The sequence below is a fragment of the Trifolium pratense genome, linkage group LG6, assembly GCF_020283565.1.
Source record: "Trifolium pratense cultivar HEN17-A07 linkage group LG6, ARS_RC_1.1, whole genome shotgun sequence".
In the NCBI taxonomy this organism is placed as follows: Eukaryota; Viridiplantae; Streptophyta; class Magnoliopsida; order Fabales; family Fabaceae; genus Trifolium; species Trifolium pratense.
Genome location: NC_060064.1, coordinates 21,415,292 through 21,437,140, shown reverse-complemented (window position 1 = coordinate 21,437,140; position 21,849 = coordinate 21,415,292). Strand labels below are relative to the sequence as shown.

General features: G+C 31.1%; 3 protein-coding genes across 3 annotated transcripts; 1 reads left to right on the top strand and 2 right to left on the bottom strand.

Moving 5' to 3' along the window:
- The first annotated feature begins 1,113 nt into the window (after positions 1-1,113).
- Positions 1,114-3,028, top strand: LOC123891907 (protein FAR-RED IMPAIRED RESPONSE 1-like). The gene is made up of 2 exons (XM_045941777.1): positions 1,114-1,260; positions 1,539-3,028. Exon 2 carries the CDS (start codon positions 1,568-1,570, stop codon positions 3,026-3,028), a length of 1,461 nt encoding a protein of 486 aa, XP_045797733.1. The 5' UTR covers positions 1,114-1,260; positions 1,539-1,567.
- Positions 3,029-3,086: 58 nt separating this feature from the next.
- Positions 3,087-15,995, bottom strand: LOC123891906 (protein DETOXIFICATION 34-like). The gene is made up of 9 exons (XM_045941776.1): positions 15,950-15,995; positions 10,840-10,937; positions 6,734-7,156; positions 5,516-6,141; positions 5,149-5,205; positions 4,835-5,073; positions 4,275-4,393; positions 3,555-3,641; positions 3,087-3,359 (listed from the first exon to the last, which is right to left on the bottom strand). The coding sequence occupies exons 1-9, from the start codon at positions 15,993-15,995 to the stop codon at positions 3,294-3,296; spliced, it is 1,761 nt and encodes a 586-aa protein (XP_045797732.1). The 3' UTR covers positions 3,087-3,293.
- On the bottom strand, positions 15,625-18,928 carry LOC123888595 (probable E3 ubiquitin-protein ligase RHB1A). Its single transcript, XM_045937672.1, has 5 exons — positions 18,824-18,928; positions 17,735-17,910; positions 16,895-17,255; positions 16,643-16,752; positions 15,625-16,060 (listed from the first exon to the last, which is right to left on the bottom strand). The coding sequence occupies exons 2-5, from the start codon at positions 17,795-17,797 to the stop codon at positions 16,046-16,048; spliced, it is 549 nt and encodes a 182-aa protein (XP_045793628.1). The 5' UTR covers positions 17,798-17,910; positions 18,824-18,928; the 3' UTR covers positions 15,625-16,045.
- Positions 18,929-21,849: the final 2,921 nt, after the last annotated feature.

Here is a 21,849-nt window from a genome sequence, read left to right as displayed (position 1 = left end):
AATTTGTATTTGCATATGATGTACTCTATCGATTATTGGAATGAATGAATATCTTTGTTTTTTTAGTAAAAAAATAAAAATTTGTTTTTGCTTCTTGGTTTACAAATGACTAGCTCTCCCCTATTTATAGCCTTCACGTGAGAGTTCTAGATACATCAAAAATAATTCTACATATTTTTAATAGAGAGAAAATTTTGCGCACTTCTCTATATTTAATATGTTTAATTGCACTTTTGGTCAGATTATTTTATCAAACTCAAGACAATAGTCCTCTCCTATTTTAAAATCGACCTTTTTGGTCTCTCTATTTTCATATTTGTTGCAATTTTGGCCCCAACCCATGTTTTCCTCAAAAAATGGTGATTTTGGTTATCCTAAAAAGTGATTTATTGTCTCGAACATTGAATCTAAAGATGAAATATCACATTTGAGATTGAAATTCACATTTATTTGTCGGCAAAAGTCATCACTTTAAGCAAGTGGCAAAAAACATGAGTACGTTAAGACCAAAATTGCAACAAAAATGAAAATAGGGGACCAAAAAGTTCTATTTTAAAATAGGGAAACTATATTTAATAGGGGATCAAAAAAGTGCAATTAAACCTATTTAATACAATATCTTTACTCTAAACTCCTAATCTACTTCTACACGTCTCTACAACATTTTTCAGAATTACTATCTTGTGAGTAAATTGGGCCCTGACACTTTATTCCAATGAACCTAATCAATTTTTTTTTTGTCAAGACCGAATCAAATTGATTCCATCATAATGCCACACTTCATCCATTTTTCTTAAAAAATAAACAATAGAATATAAGTTTTTATACAGCTCTATTGATCAAAACAAAACCTAAGCCATGAAACTCTTTCACCCCAGTATTTTGGGTTGAACTCTTCTGGTAAATTTAATTTATAAGATGAGAAATGATATATGGACAACATTTTTTGAACAACATTGGACAACAATAATAAAAAATATTATTTTCTCTCTCATTTTTTTGTTTGAGTTTTCATTTTCTTCAAGTAAAAAAATCCCAATGTGTTAAACATTCCCTCTCTTTGTTCCCGCTCGCCCATTTTTCCCCTTTCCTAATCAGCTCTTTGCTCTCTCATTTAACTCATCTCTCATAGATCTGTCAACTATGTTCCACTCTATTCACCTATAGCTTTTAGTGAAGAACTATGTTCAGTGAAAAATCTCAGTTGATGTTAGCATATTGAAGATGTTGAAGACTTGAAGTGTAACTTTGATGCAAGAGGTTAGTATTGTATATGAATCATTGTATTTGTGTCAATATTATGACTTTTTCTAACTATTTAGAGATAGGATTTTTTTTTTCGAACAAAAAAAATAGGGATAGGATTTGAAAGTTTCTTTTGATGATTACATTAATTGGGAAAAAAAATCACAGACCCACTTTCTCTTTATGTATGAATTGAAAAGGATTTTTTGCAAAATAATTATAAAAAGTTGTCATCTATTTCATATGTGGAGTGGCATAATTTATGAAGGATCTAATTAGGGTAATTTGTGTAGATTTGGTGAACACCTATGATTGAAAGTTTATGGATAGCACAAATAGTATGGATACTTGTGTTGGTTTTGATGGTGAAGCTAGTGGAGTTGATAGCTATAATGGTGAACAAGAAAGTTGGGAGCCTGCAACAGGGATGTCTTTTTCTTCTATAGATGAGGTGAAATCATTTTATGGAAAGTATGCTTCAATAAAAGGTTTTGGATGGAAGATTAGAACGTCAAGGAAAGGAGAGGATGGGAAGTTAAATTACTTAATGCTGTCATGCTCAAGAGAAGGACGTCGTGGGTCAAAAATACCATGTACATTGAAGACACTTCCAACTAAAGTGAAAAATTGTCCTTCAAAGATTACTATTAAGTTGGCAAAAGATGAACTATGGTATATTAAAAAGTTTGAACCTAACCACTCTCACACAATTAGCCCCACTAAGTCAAGGTTATTCAAGGCAAACAAAAATCTGAGCATGCATGTAAAGAGAACAATTCATATCAACGATGACGCAGGGGTGAGGATCAACAAGACCTTTCAGACTCTTGTTCGAGATGCCGGAGGTTATGAAAATGTAGCATTTTGTGAAAGAGATGTTAGGAATTTTGTTAACAAGGAAAGACGTGTGATTGGAAAAGACGGAGATGGCAAAGCATTGATAAGCTATTTTTGTCAAATGAGGGAGCAAAATACAAATTTCTTCTATGATATAGATTTGGATGATGATTTTCATGTACGAAACGTGTTTTGGGTTGATGCAAGAAGTAGAGCTGCATATGAATCTTTTGGAGATGTTGTTACTTTTGATACAACATATTTGACCAATAAATATGACATGCCTTTTGCTGCATTTGTTGGTGTGAATCACCATGGTCAATCAACTTTACTTGGATGTGGTCTACTTTCAGCTGAAGACACGGAATCATTTGTGTGGCTTTTTCAATCTTGGCTTCGTTGTATGTTAGGAAAGGCCCCTGCAGGTATTGTCACTGACCAATGCAAGGCTATGCAAAATGCCATCGAGTTAGTATTCCCTACTACTAGACATAGGTGGTGTTTGTGGCATATAATGAAAAAAATCCCTGAAAAGCTAAGTAGATATGATGAATATAAAAATATTACATTTGCAATGAAAGAATCGGTTTATGATACAATCACACCAACTGAGTTTGAAGAAAAATGGTGTTCTTTTGTCAACAAATTTGAGCTGGAACATAATGTTTGGTTGAGTGGATTGTACAAAGAGTGTCATAGATGGGTGTCAATTATGTTGAAGAAATATTTTTGGGCTGGTATGTCGACAACACAACGAAGTGAGAGCATACATGCTTTCTTTGATGGATATATCAATTCGACAACCACTCTGCATCAATTTGTAAAGCAATATGATAATGCTCTTAGAAGTAGAGCAGAAAAAGAATTTGAAGCTGATTTTCAATCAATGGATACAATTATTCCTTGTGGGTCAAACTCGTTGATCGAAAAGCAATTACAAAATTAACCTGTTGTCATGTGAAAATAATACTTTTTTATTATTGTTGTCAAATGTTGTCAAAAAATTAGATGTTAGAATATCATTTCTCTTATAAGATATAGCTAGTGATAAATATTACCTATGATTCAATGCTACATTTAATGACATGATTAACAACAATTTCTATACAAAATTACACTTTATTACATGATTAAGAAGTTCTACCGTGGCTAACAAATGCACATTTTTGTCACCTAATAAGGATACACAATGGCTTAAATCTTCTTGATTTCTACATGTTACTCATTTCTGATTCTTGTCCAGTCCATTGCTTCATTCTTTCTGATGCTTGTTCAACCTGAAAATTTTAGATTTATTAGACCAGAGAGGGAGAAGATCCAATATATATTCTCACTTGCTTAAGCTTTTGTCTTATATAGTCTTTTGTTTTTATAGCAATAAATTTAAGCATTCAATTTAATCAATTTCTATTTGTAGTCATTTTGATGAAATTGTGACTTTGATGATTACTCAGAAAAGCACTTAATTTCACCTCTTTGTTCCAATTTGTTTTACAGATAATATATATCAAGATAGCTGTCTGCAAAACCGTCCCACATATCATTCCAACCCAAATACCCTGAAACAATACTTTCCATCAGTAAGAGTAAGCTCAGCTTAATAAGAGGGTAACATAAAGTTCGAATCACATAATTGTTTTTAGGCCAAAGGATATTTAAGTTTCATGTTCATAACAAGTTTTTTAGATAACAAATAGATATTTAAATTTTCAACTTGTTACACCGTTACGTTTTCGGTTAACGTTAATCTTCTCCAACACGTGTCTTTTCAATCAAAATACTCACCATTGTGAAAGTCAACGTTAATAACCACAGTGATACAAGGTAACAGAGATTAAATGGATGGGTAACCATTCAATAAGTTAGAAACGTAAAAGTTCAATTTATTACCAAAAAAACTTAAAAAGGACTCCTGGATGTATTTGGCCATATTCTTATAATCAAAGTTTAGTGACATGCATCAACAAAGTAGAAAGTTTTTCACTGTCACTTAATCATATCTCACCATATAGATATTTGTCGAAATGCTTTATAAAATAATATAACATGGATTGAATGAATCTAAATCAATTCGTTAGACCTCATTTTTACATGGAAATTGAAAAATTGAAGTGATCTGAATGTGATTTTTTATAAAGTATCGTTACGATGTGCTATATGATCGAATGATCATGTAAGTACATAGGTGTTACCTGTACTCTATATCCCCCTTTGTAACCGAGATAAAATCCAAGAGGGAGTCCCATAATATAATAACAAAATAGATTAATGTAAGCTACCAAACCCTGCCATCCTCCTCCTACAGCAACACCTACAAGAATACAAAACCTATCATGGTTTCCTTATTGCACAAGAGTGTGCGCACACGTGTGCACACGTGCGCACACACATAATAACACTCACATACTTGCACTTAGATACTGTTTAGATAAACAGCTTAATTAAGTGTTTATATATAAGTTAATTTTATAACAAAAGATTAAAAAAAGTCAAAATATTTTTATATAAGTTGTAATCTGTTTACATAAACTGAAAACAACTTATGAACATTTCAGGATGGTTTTCATAAACTCTGTCAAGAAAGGTAATCCAAACGGATACACTTTTTATATACTAAAAACAACTTATGAAAATTTCATAAGCTGTTTTCATAAGATCTCGCAAATTGACTCGTAAATACGTATGTCAGCAGATAAGTTCAAAAAAATCAATCCAAACAAATACTTATATCTTCCATTAGGGATTGTCTTACCTGATAAAACTGGCTGAACACTATTTAGAATCATAGTTATACCAAGAAGTGGTGCTAATGTAGAAACTGCCTTTTGCATTTCTATACTGTCAGTGAAAATGATAGCAAAGTGGTCTTTTGTAACTAGAATAATGCATGCAGATACTACTCCAATGATGAGGGATTCAACAACTGTTACAACAACAGAATATTTTGCAGCTCTTGGGTGTCCTGATCCAAGTGCATTGGAAACTCTTACACTGATAAAAGAAAGAAAGAAAGACAAAATCATTCATATGAAATGAAAACAAATTAACCATAAATCAAGAGTTTACCTGACAGCTGCATTGACTCCTATGAACAATATGCCTTCCCACCCATTTACATTCATGCTGATAGTGGAAAAACAAAAGTATGTTAGTAATTTAAGAGTATATAGGAGAACAACATGCCCTATATTAATTAAATCTAATTCCTACTACAATAAAATATTAATTAGAAAGCCAACCAACTGGTGATTGGTGCAGAACTTGTTAGGGAGGACCGTGGTTTGATCCCCCGCAATTGCGATCAGGAGGGTGCTGGAACCACTCGATGCCGAACCAGATTAAACTGGGTTTGAAAACCCAAAAAAAAAAAAAATAGAAAATATGTGCACAATGATAAGGTAGCTAGAGTGAAGTTGCTTAGGGATGAAGTTACCATATTGAAAGTGAGCCAATAGCAATAACTGGATTATCCAAGTGTCCAGTGAGAACAATCAAGGTCATAAAATACCAAACCTCTAAACAAAGCATAATAGCTGAAGCAAAAGACAATTTCATAAACCCCCAAAGATCCTTAAAAGCCAACCAAGACAAACCCTTCCAACCTTCGTTACACCAACCAACAACATAAACCATTTGAGCCAAAGCTATTCCCCAAGCTGATATATCATAAGCTGCAGCAGCACCAGCAGTACCCCAACCAAGAACTTTAATAAAAAGAATCAGAGTCAGAATGTGAATAATAAGGAATATGAAACCCAACCATGCCAAAATTCCAACTTTGCTTTGTGCTTGTAAGAATTTTTGTGCAGGAAAATTTATGGCTAATGAAAATAACTGAGGTATAGATTGAATTGTGAATACTCCAGCTAACTCTGCTATATCACGTTCTTGTCCAAGAAGTATTAAGATTGGTGCTGAATAAAGGTAAAGTGGTAAGATTAAAAAACATGAACCAAATAAGATTAAAATTGAACGTTGCATGTAAATTCCAAGCATTTCTACTTGTCCTGCACCAAATGCTTGTCCACATAGTGTCTCCAATGCACTTGCCATGCCAAGCTGCAAATTTATAATACAAAAATTTTAAGGCCTCATTTTCAAACTTAAGCATAAATTTTCATGGTTTAGACTCTTTTCTTTTTTTGACTAAGTTTAGACTTTTTTTTAATCCATGCAAATATATATTTTTTACTTTTACTCCTTATACAAATTTTTGCTTTGTTTTTATTACTTGCAAATATACCATTTTTTTACTTTTGGTCATTGTTATTTTGTTTTAGTCCTTGCAAAATTTTCAAAACGTAGAATATTTAATTTTAGTCCCTCAAAATAAAAAGTAAATATTACTGGACCAAGACCTAATATATGATAACTATCAACATATCGAAATACGGAATTATTTTCTTATACGGTCACAAGGTCAAATATAAATCTCTTAAGCACACTCACAAAATATTAATTTTTTATTTTTTTCTTTTTAATTATTTCATAAATGATAAAAATAAAAATAAAAAATTCTACTTTACTTTTATGTGAGTGTGTCCAAAATTTGTGTCAATTGTCACCATGGAAGACTTGGTCTTAAATAAGAGAGAAAGAGAAATTTGAAGGTAAAGTTACATGGAAAATTTAGCAAAAGATAGAAACTAACCATGAAGCCAAAAGAGAAATTTGAAATGACAGACAAAGAGATTGAAACTGATGTGAGTTCTAAATTTCCAAGATGTCCAACAAATATATTTGTGAAGGTATTAATTGCATAATTGCATAATATTCCAAAACAAATAGGGCTTGCAATTGACCAAAGCTTTATAGATTCAACAATGGCTACATGTTTTACATCTTCAAAGTTATTTACTTTTGTATAATCTCCAACATTGGTCTCAACAAGACCTTCAGGAGCATGGTGAAGCTCTGTTGTATCTGTAGAATTAGTGGACACATTTTCTTGTATAAATGGTGTCTCTCCCCCCTTCGATGATGTGGTTCTTTCAGGTGTTGTTCCAACAGAGGATAAGCTATTGCTTCCCCCTGTAGTGTTTTCTTCATTTTCTGTACCTATTTTCGCAGTTTCCTATCGACCCTTTTGGAGAATGGTGTTAGCATTTGCATGCAAAAATTAAAAACTCATGCAAAACAAATTGAGGATACAAAAAATAGGATCCAAAAGAAAAAGAAAAAAAGGGTCTTTGTTTTTTTTCCCTTTGTTTCTATGAATTAGTTTCCACCATTGTTTCTTTGGTGAGAGAATAGATGCAGAATTTTATTATTCTATAATGTAGGATAGCCTTATAGAGTGAAGTCATTTGAGCCAATAAAACTTATGACCAAGTCTTCTCCATTACACACTCACCAAACCATTATATGATTATGGGACCCGGATCTCATGCAGTCAAAAAGTGGTGCAATCATTGCATTGGAGCCCTTGAATTAAAATTTGATCGAATAAATAAAATACATTAATAAAAATGAATGGCTCAGATTAACCTACAGTCAAACAGTGAAGGCAGGAAATCCATTTCCTATGCTTATGGCTGTTAAATCCATTTTTCTGCTTATTATTATTATTATTATTATTATTATTATTATTATAGACTTAGGGTTAAATAATTTTTTGGTTTATAAATATTCCGAATTTTGTTTTTAGTCCATATAAAAATTTTCAGCAATTTTTGGTCCTTAAATATTTTCTATCACAACGTTTGGTCATTCTTTAAGATATTTACATGGACAAAAACATATTTAACCCTTATTATTATTATTTATCCAAACAATACTCTGTTAATTTTATTTGTTCTTAATCTCTATAAAATAAACTGAGAATTGTTTTAATCTCTATAAGACATTCATAAGTTGTTTTGAGTATGTATATTCAACACGTATCAATATTTGATACCGACTAGAATTGTCACAAGGGTCGGTCTGGTCCGGCCCGTTAAACTTCATGGTCGCCGCCTAGCCCGGCACGATAAGAATAGGCCTATATGGCTTGATGGGCCGGCGCGACTAATTTTCGTAGTATATATTTTTTAAAATAAAAACAGATTCATCTAGATATGTTATATTTCTCAACAAAATCTCCAATAAGGTATTGTTAACAAAAAAAAAAACTCCAATAAGGTAATCTGTATCCGTATAATTTCTCGCATAATCTACTAAACAACAATATCATCATCTTTATCCTCATCAACCAAACAAACAAATCTCTAAGAAATAATCTCATCCTAATCCAATACGTTTTTTGTCATATTATTATTATTATTATTATTATTATTATTATTATTATTATTATTATTATTATTATTATTTCCACCTCATACCTCAGTATTTTATATGTACTAATATAATAAAAAAAATTAATTTAAAATAATATAATAAAATTAATTACTATCAAAATTACTAATTTATCTTTAGTAGATTTAACTGTATTCCAAGTTTTATATCCTTCATTGTAATTTAACTAAAATATATATAAAAAAAGAATATAAAATAAATACAATAAAAAATAACCATATTCCAAGTTTTATATTCTTCAATGTATTTTTACTAAAAAAAATATATAAAGAATATATAAGATAAATACAATAAAAAGATGATATGCTTAAAAATAGGAATAAAACAAATTATAGATAGAAACAAAAAAAAATAACAATAAAACGATAAAAATAATAAAAAAGATTATATATGAATCTATGCATAAAAATAAGAACAAATTAAAATATAACAATAAAAAAATTATAGAGTTTTTTTTTATTTTTTAATTCTTTAAGGGGCCGGCCCAAAAGCCCGTGGGGCCAGCCCCTGACGACCCATGAAAAAAACCAGTCCGCCTAGCCCGATAAGGTCTGACCTTTTTTTGTAGCCCGGCCCGTGTAAAAATATAGGGATAATGGGCCGGCCCGATAGCCCAACCCATTTTTAAAGCTCTAATACTGACAAGTGGTTTGATTCAATTATTATGTTTTCTAGAATTATTACATATGTTTAAGACCCTATATCGAGCTTGGTGACCGTATCTACATCAGTGTTTCATAAGTTTTCACTATATTTTTATAAGATCTCTTAATAAATTATGAATCCAGTTTATAACGTATATAAAAAAAGTTTTATTTTACATTTTGTTATAGAAATGGCTTATACACGAACATTTGTACTATAAACATTTATGCTTATGCCTTTATTGATAACAAAACCTGATTTTTGTCAGCTGTCGAAAGCTATATGTGACGATATCTTGACGAATTGGCAAATGCTGAAAATATGGTGGAGTATGTTGAGCAACATCCATTTGGTAAAGAACGTATCACTGTGAATATTGAAATTTATACCTCTATGTTGTCTATATACTTTATATTTATCAATGAGAAAAGATTTATCCTTCAATTGGAATATGATCAATTTAGTTTGTCTGCTAGGCTAAACAACTATAGAACTGTGTATTTTTGTATTGTTTCACATTGGATGTCTTTTTTTATTTTATATGAAAATTCATAATAAAAAAAGGCATCTAATATAAAATAATGCATATATACACCGTTCTATGTTTAGTATAGTAGACAAACTAAATTGGTCATATTTCAATTGAAGGATAAGGGTATGTTTGGTAAAAATAAGCTATAAGCTAGCTGATAGCTGAAAAGTTAGCTTATAGCTAATAGATGAAAAGCTAGCTAATTGAAATTAAAGTGTTTGGTAAAATTAGTTTTTAAAATGATTAATAAATATAAAATGACATAATTGATAGTGTGTAGTTTTTTTTTTAGAATGGGTAATTATTAAATTAAAGGGTAAAAATGGAATAAAGTATAAAAAGTTATAAGCACAAACGCTACTTGAAATAGCATCTGAAAAAAAGTTATAAGCTAGTAAAAAAAGCTTATTACCAAACACCTCTAATTTTTTAAAACAAGTTTATAAGCTCATATAATAAACTATAAGCTAGCTTATTTGTGTTACCAAACACACCCTAATTAAATATTTTCTCATTGACGCAAATAAAATATATAGACAACATAGAGGTGAAAATTTCAATATTCACTCTGTTCGGTGATACGTTCTTTACCAAATTGATGTTGCTCAACATATTCCACCATATTTTCAACATTTGCCAATTCTTCTAAAATATTGTCACAGGTCACCTCCGCCAGCTGACAAAAAACATGTTTTGTTGTTAATAATGGCATAAACATAACCATTTATTGTACAACAAATGTTCGTTTATAACTTTATTCTTATAACAAAAAATAAAACGAAACTATTTTCATATAAGTTATAAACTGGATTCAATCTTTCCGCATACTTTCAGTTATTAAAACATTATTAAAACAAAAAATTAATCAGGACCTTTCCGCATACTTTCAGATTAATCTGACAATGTTAATCTTCTCATAACTTATGCGGAGTATTAATCAATGTTAAAGTTATTATTCACAAAAAATTAGGTTTTTAAAAAAACATTTATAGTATTAATTTTTTAAACTGTTTTTTTAAAATAAAAAACTTATAATTTAAAAAAAAAATTGATTTTTTTTTAACAATTAACAATAAAAACACCACAACACATAACAATTACAACAAAATTTTGAAGGATAAAAAGGACAAAACTTACGTTGATTTCTTACTTTTTCTCTCATAAAGAGGTAGTTTTTAAATTAAAAAGCAGTTTTATTTTTTAAAAAATTGAAAAACACAAATAACCACCACTTTGTGAGTGGAACAGCAATGCATATAAGTTTTGTCCAGATAAAAATTACTAACTTGTTTGATTTTAAAAGGGAGTGAAAAATAAATCTGGGGCTGCGACAAGATGTTGAGGAGACGATTCACGCGGCTGCAAGCTTTACAGTAAAATGGTGCTGCAAATTAAAAGGACAATGTTAAGAAGATATCGTAAAGAGGAATCAATGAGAGAGTGTAGAATGATACACTAAAAAAAGTGATGAAAAGAGATAAATTACCATTTTTAAAATTTGGGAAATATGGAATTTGAGTGGAGAATTTGTTTACTTTTGTTGTTTATGAGTGATGAAAATATTTTGACTGAAAGAGTTGGAAGTGTTGTGAATGATTTAGAAATGAAATAGTTGAATTGAAAGTTTGAATGAAAGGTTTAAATGAGGTTTATCTGGTTTTCAGTGATGGTGTAGAGAGAATAAGAAGAAACTTTTGTTGATGGTGTAGAGAAATCATGAAGAAATTTTCTCCACGATAAGAGATATTATGATGAAATTTTTGCCGTGGTTTGGGAAAGGAAATGAAAGATTGCTGATAATAAATAGTACTAATAATAATCTCCGACGGTTACCCAATATTATAGTCAATTTCTCTTTCCAACGGTTACTAAATTGCTGATAATAAATGGAGTATAAGAAAATGGAGGTGATCTAGACACCAAACAGAACTGTCATAAATGTTTGACATGGATAAAACGTGTTTGACAAGGATTATACCTCTCACAAACGTTTTTTATTGTGACAACCAAAACAGTCACATTTGATGTCAGGGAGACTGCACTATATGAGGATATAAATTCGTTTGATAGAGGTTTAACCCCTGGCAAACTGTAATGGTAACAAATAGGCTAACATGATTCGTCAGAATTTAATTTTTAAACTGCATATATGTTTCCTCTTCGGTATATTTTTATTCAGTATATTATTATTATTATTATTATTATTATTATTATTATTATTATTATTATTATTATTATTATTATTATTATTATTATTATTTATTTCCTACTTTGACATATCCGAGGAGCAAAGCCCTTGTCAAAATTTCAAAAATTTGAAATTCGTTTTCCTAGGGAATAATCCCTCACAAATTGCATACATTTCACATGGACTACCCCCCCCCCCCCCCCCCCCCCGTCAAAAAGGCCCTCTCAAACAAGTTAGCATCCTCTCCATTTTCAATTTTTTCCACTTCCTCCATTATTATATAGTTTTGGGAATGCAAATGCAAAAGTGTGACATTAAGTGGAAGAAAGGGAAATAATTAGTGGGTCCAAATATTTTTTATACACCCCAAAATATTTAAAAACTTTGATAATGAAAGAAACGGAAATAATAAGAAATGGAGAGGATCTTAACTCCTATCAAACTACCATGTTTCTTGTAGTGTCTTTTCAAATAACGAAAAAATATCAATATTTAATTGGACTCGGCGAGACCTAAATATTCGGTTGGGTTGGACCCTCCTCTACAACAAGAGGTTCAAATACACCCAAATGACTAGCCTATGTTGTTTCTACAGGTAATCAACTAGATAAGGACGAACTAAGCCGTGGAGAAGCGGATAGGCTCGTAACAATAGCGCAAATCGGGACACGTTGAAGGGGCAGAGCAGAGCTAACTGCTCCTCGCCCATTAGGCGGGATTATAGCATATCCGTTAGCCAGAGGCCTATATATAGGACCCTAGTGTCGATGGGTCAGATCATCACTTTTTACATATTCACTATACATCTAAGACTTGATTTCAGAGTATTTCTGATCAAGTGTCAACCTAAAACGGTGTTTGCAAGAACATTTTGGCGCCTACCATGAGACCGCGACAAAGCTATTCTCAGCCACATCCCATAACGACAACGGTCCACTTTGTTAAGATAATAAGTTGTTGGGCTTTATATTATTGGTCCATTAGGTTTATAGTCCATTAAGTTTTGCTATATAATCTCTTGTAACTCTATTTTATCAAGCTAATGCAATTCTAATATTATGTAACCCTAGTTGCCTCCTTTGTTATTCTCTTAGTTTGTATCTTTGATTCTAACATGGTATCTAGAGCAAGGTTCGATCCACCTTGAACTGTCCGTTGCTTCCGCCGCTTGTGTTCTCAAAAATTTGAGAACGAAATCGTGAATCGAGTTTGTGAATTTTGGGTTACGGTATTTGTAATTGGTTTATGAAGATGAAACTAGGATCAAGTGTTATTGTATCGTGTGTGCACTTTTGCAGTGAATTGAATTCAGTATTTGAGCTTCTTATGGTTTGTGTCTCTAGTGCTATTTCAATTGATTTGTTTTATTTTGTTTGATTTGGTTTTGGTCTATTCGGTTCTGATTGGTTTGACTCTGTTTGGTTTGATTAGTTTTGTTCTGTTTGTTATGTGCCTCACGTAAGTTGTTATTGTTTGGTTTGTGATAATTGTTATTGCCCGGTACATTACATAATGCAAAGTGCCTCACGTAAGTTAACTTGAAGAGTCTGATAGTTTCTTTTAGGCTTAAATGCAGTTTTGGCCCCCCATGTTTCACAATTGCTTGATTTTGGTCCCCCACATTTTAATTGCTTGATTTTAACCCCCTAAGTTTCACAATTGCTTGATTTTAGCCCTCCAAGTTTCAATTGCTCGATTTTAGCCCCCCAAGTTTACCCCCTTTTGCATTTTCTAGCCCCCCGTTGAATATTTTGATTAAAAATTGGTTATGTGGCATTTTAAAATTAAATAAGTATTTAAAAATAAATAAATAAATTACAAATTGTTTTTTACAAACTAAATTATAATTTTTATTTTATTATATGTAGTTTGTAAAATAATTTTGTTATATAAAAAAGTAAAAAAAACATTTTATGAATTATTTTTTAAAAACTTTGTAAACTTTTTTTTAAATAAAAAATAATTATTAAACTTTTTATTAAAAAAACAATTTTTAATACATTTTTATAAAAGCAAATATTATTATTTTTTAATTTAAACATATTTTTAATTTTTTTTAAAATGTCACATAAGCAATTTATAGTCAAAAAAGTCAACGGGGGGCTAGCAAATGCAAAAGGGGGTAAACTTGGAGGGCCAAAATCGAGCAATTGAAACTTGGAGGACTAAAATCAAGCAATTGTGAAACTTAGAGGGTTAAAATCAAGCAATTGAAATGTGGGGGGCCAAAATCAAGCAATTGTGAAACTTGAGGGGCCAAAACTGCATTTAAGCCTTTCTTTTATCATTAGATATGTTTATTGGAAACAAGTATTTTGGTAGGGCATTTGTAGATGTGATCATTCGTTGAGTATTTTGGTTATTCTCTGGTTCTCTCATAGTTTGAGAAGTTGTCCTTATGTTGGTTGGTTATGTTTCATTTGGTTTGATTCCACATTATTATAGTGGTTTGGCTTGACTTATTTTGGTTCAGTTTGATTTAGTTTCCTTGGTTTGGTTCCATTAATCTGGAGATTTGTTTGAATGGATCGGTTTGTTGAGTCACAATAGTGCTCAAAATTTGGTTGTTTGGTGAGTTAAATGCTCACATTTGGTGAGTCAAGTGCTCACAATTTGATTTCTTCTGATTGACTGTCTCTCTATTGGTCTCTCTTGTTTGATTGTCTCTCCCCTTTTGATTCTTCTATTTGATTGTTTGGTTGACCATATACCTGTCAATTCTTTTGTTTGATTACTTCTCTCTATTGATTTCTTCTATTTGGTTCGTCTATCTTTTGGTTTCTTTCTTCTAATGTTGCTTCTTTGGTTTGATTTGGTTTCTGTCTATTGGTTCTGTTTGATTAAGCTTATCTCCCTATTGGTTTCTCCTTATTGGATCTTTTGTTTGATTGCACTTCTCTCTGTCAATTCTTCTGTTTGATTGTTTCTTTCTAATGATTTCGCTTCTCATTGATGATGTTTTTGTCTGGATTCTGTTTGATTGCTTCTCCCTGCTGATTTTCTTATGTCTGATTGCTTCTCTCCGATGAATTCTCTTCTGTTGGATTGCTCCCCTTTGTCTGTTCTTCTATTTTTGGTTGCTTCTCTTTCTATTGACCAATTCTTCTGTTTGGTGATTTAGTAGTTTGGATTGGAACAATTTGATTTGGTAAAGTTTGGATATGTTGGATTGGTTTGGATTTGGTAAGCTTAGAATGAATTGGATGTTGGATTGGTTTGAGATTGGTTATTCTATCGGATGGTTTCTCTCTTTGGAGGCTACTTGTCTCTCAGATGATTGCTCACTTTGGTTGTTTCTCTCATTTGGTTAGTTATTAGCTCGGTTGGTTACGCTAGTAGTTGGTTGATTTATTTTCTGGGTTAACTTGTAACAAGCTTAAAAGCTTAGTAAGTTTTAGGTTGAGGGGTAGTATTAAGATAAAATGTTTTGAGTTTTATATTATTTAGTATGTTTTTCATATTTTGTTTTATTTGACAAACTCACAATGCTTCTTGTGAACGCATCGTGAGTTTGAGGGTAGGTGTTAAGATAATAAGTTGTTGGGCTTTATATTATTGGTCCATTAGGTTTATAGTCCATTAAGTTTTGCTATATAATCTCTTGTAACTCTATTTTATCAAGCTAATGCAATTCTAATATTATGTAACCCTAGTTGCCTCCTTTGTTATTCTCTTAGTTTGTATCTTTGATTCTAACACGCTTAACATCATCTAGGCCACAATGGCCGAATTACATCGCCATCAAAACCTGCAAGAGCAAGAACAAGTGGTTGTAGACAAGTCTAAAGAGTAAAGACGGCGTGGAGGAGTCGTAACCACTGGCGCAGGCCCTTTTAGAAGATAGAAATAAGAAATAGCTACTAGTTTGATGAACTTCATCATATTCTTGAAATGTCTAAGATATATAAAGCATAAAGCATTATAGTATTTACAAGTACAGTATACTCCCACCACTCCCATTTCCACCCCCAAACAAAAAAAAATTATTGATAAACTTTTGGGAAAAAAAATGAAAAGCAGAAAATCAAAACAAGGAAAAGGGTAAAAGGCCATCTCTGAGCATGAATTGTGGCATCTAGAGAATAAGCTATATGGTATAACATTCTTTCAAATTTTCATTCTTCTTCTCAGAGATATACCAATAATTGAACCTTACTAAAATAATGATTTGTCGATGTATCACGAATTGAATATGAATCTGCAGCTACCATCATCTAAGCAGTAATCAGACATTGAACACCATCTATCTTCCATATATCTACCAAACTTTGATTTCAAAACAATCAAACTAATTCATTTTCTGGTCAAAATATCATCTCCTGTAATATCAAAGGAAAATTTATAAACATTTCATTAAAACTCAGCATAATCAAGTTAAAAGATAATATGGTAAGTGTAGTTAGTTTGTCAGTTAGTTAGTTAGTTAGTTAGGACAAAAGGGTATAGGGATATAGGGAAGATTAATGTGTTCTAATTGTTTTAGTCCCTCTTCCCTACATTATATTTGGTGAACATTCCACATAGGAGTGCAGTTAGCACTTAGCAAGATTATTGTGCTATAGAGTCTAAAGCTCCCCTTTTCCAGTTAGGTTCTATTTGGACAAACAACTAAATTAAGTTTTTATAGCATAACCTTTTATCATATAAGTGCTTATGTATAAGCTATTTATATAACAAAAGATTAAATAAAGTGAAACTATTTTCATATATAAGCTATAAGCTTCTTTCATAAGCTATCTTGAAGAGCTTATGAAAATAAGCTGAAAGAGGCTTATGCAAATGTCATAAGCTGTTTCTATACGATATCCCAGTCTCACAAGTGTTTATACCGTAAATTCAAATAAGTCAATCTAAACAGATTCTTATTATAAGTTAATATGGAATTAATGTAAAAGCCAAACCTGGTCACATATAGGACAGGAGTCACTTCTTTCCATCCACTCAAGAATGCAAGATAGATGAAAATGATGTTCACATTTTGTCAGATTTTTAGGATTCTCGTCATCATATTCTGCATTAAAAATGAAAAATCTCAATGAATTTGTTCAATATACTAGGAGAGAAAACTTACTCCTCCTTGTGTAACAGACTGAAACATAAAAATAAAACTCTAACACTTGATATTCATCTTTTAATTACACGAGCAACTGTACCTTCAAGACAAATTGGGCAGACATCCTCTTCTTCGGTTACCAAAACTTCAGTTCCATTTGATTTTGATAGTTCTACCTTCCTTGGAGATATAGGTGCACATTTGGTTTGAGCTTTACAATCCGATTCTTCAATATCATCGTGTGTAATTGAAGTTTCAAAACTACTAACACTAACTGTTTCTCTGCCAGACTCAGAATCAGTTGACGCAGAACCTCCGAAGACAATGTCGTAAGGAAGTGGAACAGGAGGTGAGCGGAAAGTATCAGGTATGGATGCTTCTAGGTTCAACCCAACCAGATATCCAGCAGCGGTACCGTCATTAGAGGTTAAAGACTCGCGCTCTTCAAAAGTTGGTGGGCACTGAAATCGGAGTTTTTCAGGTTTTAAAACAGAAGCACATAACAAATTTTAAATAAACAATCTTAATTAAGCGCTTACAGACTTATAGCACAAACACTTATCATATAACAAAAGATAAAGAAAAGTCAAACTATTTTCATAAGTTGTCTTGGGGAGTTTATGGAAACACTCCGTAAACATCTTATATACATGTCATAAGTTGTTTTCATAAGTTTTCACAAACCTCTCACAAATGATTATGCCATTAGACAGGCTCAAATAAGTCATCTAAACAGGCCCTAAAATATGATCTAAAACAAAAAATACAATCTGTCGTCATTCTTCATCTTGTTAACGTAGTCGATCATTGATAGCAACCACTGTAATGCTTTTAATACAAATATACAATAGTCGAAATAGTTCCTCATACAATCATGCTAATGATAATGATTAAAAGAATAGAAAGGTGAAAATGAAAATAATGGAGTGAGATTACTTACATAGTAATACACTGGTGTTCCTTGCAAATGATGTTTTCTGGCGGAACAACAGCAACCTCCCATTTTCTACCAGTTCTTTTTGTTACTTAATCAAAACTCTGACGATTAATTTACATAAGAAAGGGGATCAGATCAAAGGCCATCAGGTTTTATTTGTCCATTCTTCTATCACAGGCCTAAAAATAACATTGATGATTAATTCACAATTTCACATAAGAAACAAACTTGAATATCTACATGTTTTTATATTAGAGGAAAAAATCAGGAAAAAGAGTTAATTAATTCCTAGGTAAATTTGGGTTTGAGAAACTTCATTATTATTCACTGCTTTGAACTTCACCTTGATTCAATTATTTAAACATCCTTTCTATATCAGTCATCCCTACAATGTTATTTATCTCAAAAAATCATTACCAAATTAGACAATCAAAGGATTTCAATCAATGAAACATTGACACTTCAAATTAAAGATGTATCCAATGTCTGACATGCGTCGGTGTCTGACACCACGTGTAGTTTCATTCAACTAACTATTCGTCTTTCTCAATTATTACTGGTGTCGAAGTGTTAGTGTTTCATATATTTGAATCAAATTAGTAATAAGAACATAGCAAAGTCACATAATTTATAGATTATAGAAGTTGCAATAGACACAAAATGCCTTAATTCATATCTATGATGACTATATTTCAACAACAAAAATCATTAAAATCCCAGTTATTTAAATAATACTAGTTAGCAATTTAATTTCCACAAAAATGAAACTTTACAAACAGAAAAAATCAACAAAACCAACAACATCAAACTAGAGAAAGAACAAGAGCCACCCTAACTCACCACTACAAGACAAAGCAAAACAGAGGAAAACACTTTGACCCAAAACACCCCAACAACCAAAAACAAAAACCCTTTTGAGAGAACAAAAATTGGGTCATGAAGCCAAAACCAACACAATCAAATTCACAGCACAAAACCCTATGTGCAAGGCTCAAAAGGGTGGCAAAAAAACACAAGTTGGTGACCAGTTACAATCCATGAAAACTGATAAAGCTATAACAGTTGCAAAAATGGAGAACACAAAAAACATACCTTTATGGAAGCAATAGAAGAGATGAAGAGAAAGGTGGGAAATTGTTGGTTTGTTGTGGAATTTGGTTGCTTCAAGGTGGCTATGGTTATGGCTATGACTTTGTATCTTTCTTTCTTTATATTATTATTATTATTATTATTATTATTATTATTAAAAATATAATATTGTAAAATTTTCATTCTTCACAATTTTAGTTCAATAAACACAAAAACATAATGTACACATAATTAGTGTTACATTAAAATTTATTATGGATAACGATGATTAAATAAATGGTGAGTGGTGTAAGGATATTTTGTCAAGTAGGATTTAATATCTTGTCTAAAAAAAATATTTAAGTGGTCGGATTCGAACCCCGAATTTCATCTTTCCCTAAATTTAAATGTGTGAGTCTTGCTATTAAGGTACTTGACAAAAAAATTATAAAAAAAAAAGGAAAATTTGATATATTTGATTATGATATAACTAAGTACTATTAAACTATGAGTTTAATTGGTATATGTCGTTGATGTAAAACAATTTTACATTGATATCCAATGAAAAATTATTACTATGTTATTGGATGTCTGTGTAAAACTACTTTACACTAACTGTGTCTGTGTGTATCCTTTAAATTCTTAAACTATTTTTTAAAAATGTAATAAATGTATATTTTAAAATTAGTACTCCCTCCGGTCCTTATTATAAGGAACACTTTGGAAAAAACACACATACCAAGAAACCTTATCTTTCTTAATAAAAATTCTAAAATTTTACAATTTATTCCAAAACTAACCTTGGTGTATTAATTTATCCTTAAGGAATATATCACTCTAATTAATGCATAACTTTGGAATGAATACAATTTAATAAGGGTAAAAATGGAATTGTAAGAATAAATTTAATGATTGTTTCTTATAAAAAGGACCAAATTTTTTTTCCAAATTGTTCCTTATAAAAAGGACCGGAGGGAGGATTATAGAATAAAAAGAATATTATTAAAAGTAAAATTTAATTTGATGATGTTTATTATATTCATTCATTTTTTATTTAATATTAAATAGGTGTTGAGTTATAGGAGATGATAAGAATGCATTAATTTTCAATATAATGAATCAATAATGTTTAAAAATGTCCTGCTTCTTAATTGGAGGATGTAGGTAACCAAAAAAAATATTGGAGGATGTAGGGTTGTATTGTATTTCTGTTTATTTTGTCTTCTTCCAACGTGTATATCAAAATAATAATGCATGAAAATGACTTAGGTGGTTAGGCTTTTTTAAAACCAATTTACTTATATAATTAACTTAAAAAAATATGATTTGCTTAGACGTGTAGTGTGAAGCTTTTAGGAAATTTTATGACTCATCTTTCAATTTTTTTTCTCCATTACGTAACACTTTAATCCTATTATTATGACTTTGATTCCTCATACTTTGTCAAAAATATTCTCCTATTATATTTTAGGTTCTCCACTAAGGTGAACATTAATGGTGCATGATATTCTCTGTGCTGCCTTTGTATTTTATTTTTACCTCGCTTTTCTTTCATGCCAGTTAAGAAATTACCACAAAAATTGAAAGTCAAATCAAACTGTTTCTAATTTAAAGCCTTTGGAAGTTGTCAAAAAAAAACTTAAGCCATTGGGCCAGGGCTGCTAGAAGAGGTCAATGACAAAGAAGTGGACGTGGAATATTCTCTCTGATTTTACATATAAATAAAATTTGACATTTTAGATTCATTAGAAATAAATATATCGAGTTTATATTATTAATTAAATACATTATTTTTTTTTCATAAATCTAATAAGTAAAAAAAAAATGTATTAGGAATTGAATTCAAGTTCTCCCAAACAATTCATATTAGGGAAAGTTTATTAATTACCTGGGCTCAATGTCTTCGTTCAAATTTTGTTTACATGTGAAACGGGAGGGAATACATATTACAACAAATTCAAAATCTTCTAATTGATACTAGTAGTTCATGCTATAAAAAATAGGAAAATAATAAACAATGCATCAAAGGAGCAATAGTTAAGGAAATAAAAATGGTAATATAATATTGAAAGTTATGTATTTGTGCCTTGAAATTTTAAAAAAGAAAATTTTCTACTTAAAACTTTTGATTTTAAGTGTGTTTGGTAAGTCCAATAAGCTATAAATTGGACTAGCTTATAAGTTTGTTTGATAAAAATGGGAGTGTTTGGTAACCAGGGACGGACTGGAGGGGGGACAAGCAGCTGCTCCAATCCTCCCTAAATATGTATACTATGTTATATATATATATATGGGGTTTTCTAACTTAAACCCTAGTTAGGTCTAAGTTAGCAAGGTGCACCTTTTCAATTGGACCAAAATACTCATTCTTTTAATTTTTGAAAGAATAGAGCAACAGGGGCATTTCTGTAATTTTACCCAACAGTACACGCGCCCCACCTTCGGGAACCATTAACAGACGCGGATCCAGTGTCGCGCGCGTACCGAAGGACCATGGTTACAGACCGTTGATTTCCATCAGACAGCCAAGATCTGATCTCATCAAGACTGTCTGATCAATCAGACAGCCCAGATCATCCTGATCCATCAGATTCCACCACACTGGATTACAACCTGGAGAGAGAAAAATTTGTTTTTTAAAAGTAGGACACGTGTCACACAATGGTTGGCTGGGCGTGATTTTTGTTCATTTAATACTTTGAACTCAATTATTTCGTTGTAAATTAATTTTTTATTTTTTTTTTTTTATATCAAAATTCATAATTTTTTTTTGTCTACAAATAGAGACTTGGTTCGTTTGATTTGGACACCGAAAAAAAAAACGCAATTTTTCACTACCTTAATCTCATTTTTTGTCTACTAAATACGTTACTTGTGTGTTGTAATTTAACACGCACCACTCAACCAACTCACTGAAACCATTATACCAGGAAAATAGTAGATAATATTCTGGAACTTTTGGTATATTTTATGAAATTTTTGGAGACCTGAAACTATTTTTAGTTAATTAAATGAGATAAAACGGTAATTAAAAACTAATGTTTGCTTCT

Bases quoted from the DNA above. Each gene is read 5' to 3' on its own strand.
- LOC123891907 (XM_045941777.1), top strand. From the start codon at position 1,568: ATGGATAGCACAAATAGTATGGATACTTGTGTTGGTTTTGATGGTGAA.
- LOC123891906 (XM_045941776.1), bottom strand. From the start codon at position 15,995: ATGGAAGATAGATGGTGTTCAATGTCTGATTACTGCTTAGATGATG. The intron at 5,206-5,515 runs GTAACTTCATCC...TTCCACTATCAG, and splicing joins ATTGGCTCACTTTCAATATG to CATGAATGTAAATGGGTGGG. The intron at 3,642-4,274 runs GTAACACCTATG...GTATTGTTTCAG, and splicing joins AAGGGGGATATAGAGTACAG to GGTATTTGGGTTGGAATGAT.
- LOC123888595 (XM_045937672.1), bottom strand. From the start codon at position 17,797: ATGGGAGGTTGCTGTTGTTCCGCCAGAAAACATCATTTGCAAGGAACA. The intron at 17,256-17,734 runs GTAAGTAATCTC...CTCCGATTTCAG, and splicing joins GAACACCAGTGTATTACTAT to TGCCCACCAACTTTTGAAGA. The intron at 16,753-16,894 runs GTACAGTTGCTC...TTTTTAATGCAG, and splicing joins CTGCCCAATTTGTCTTGAAG to AATATGATGACGAGAATCCT.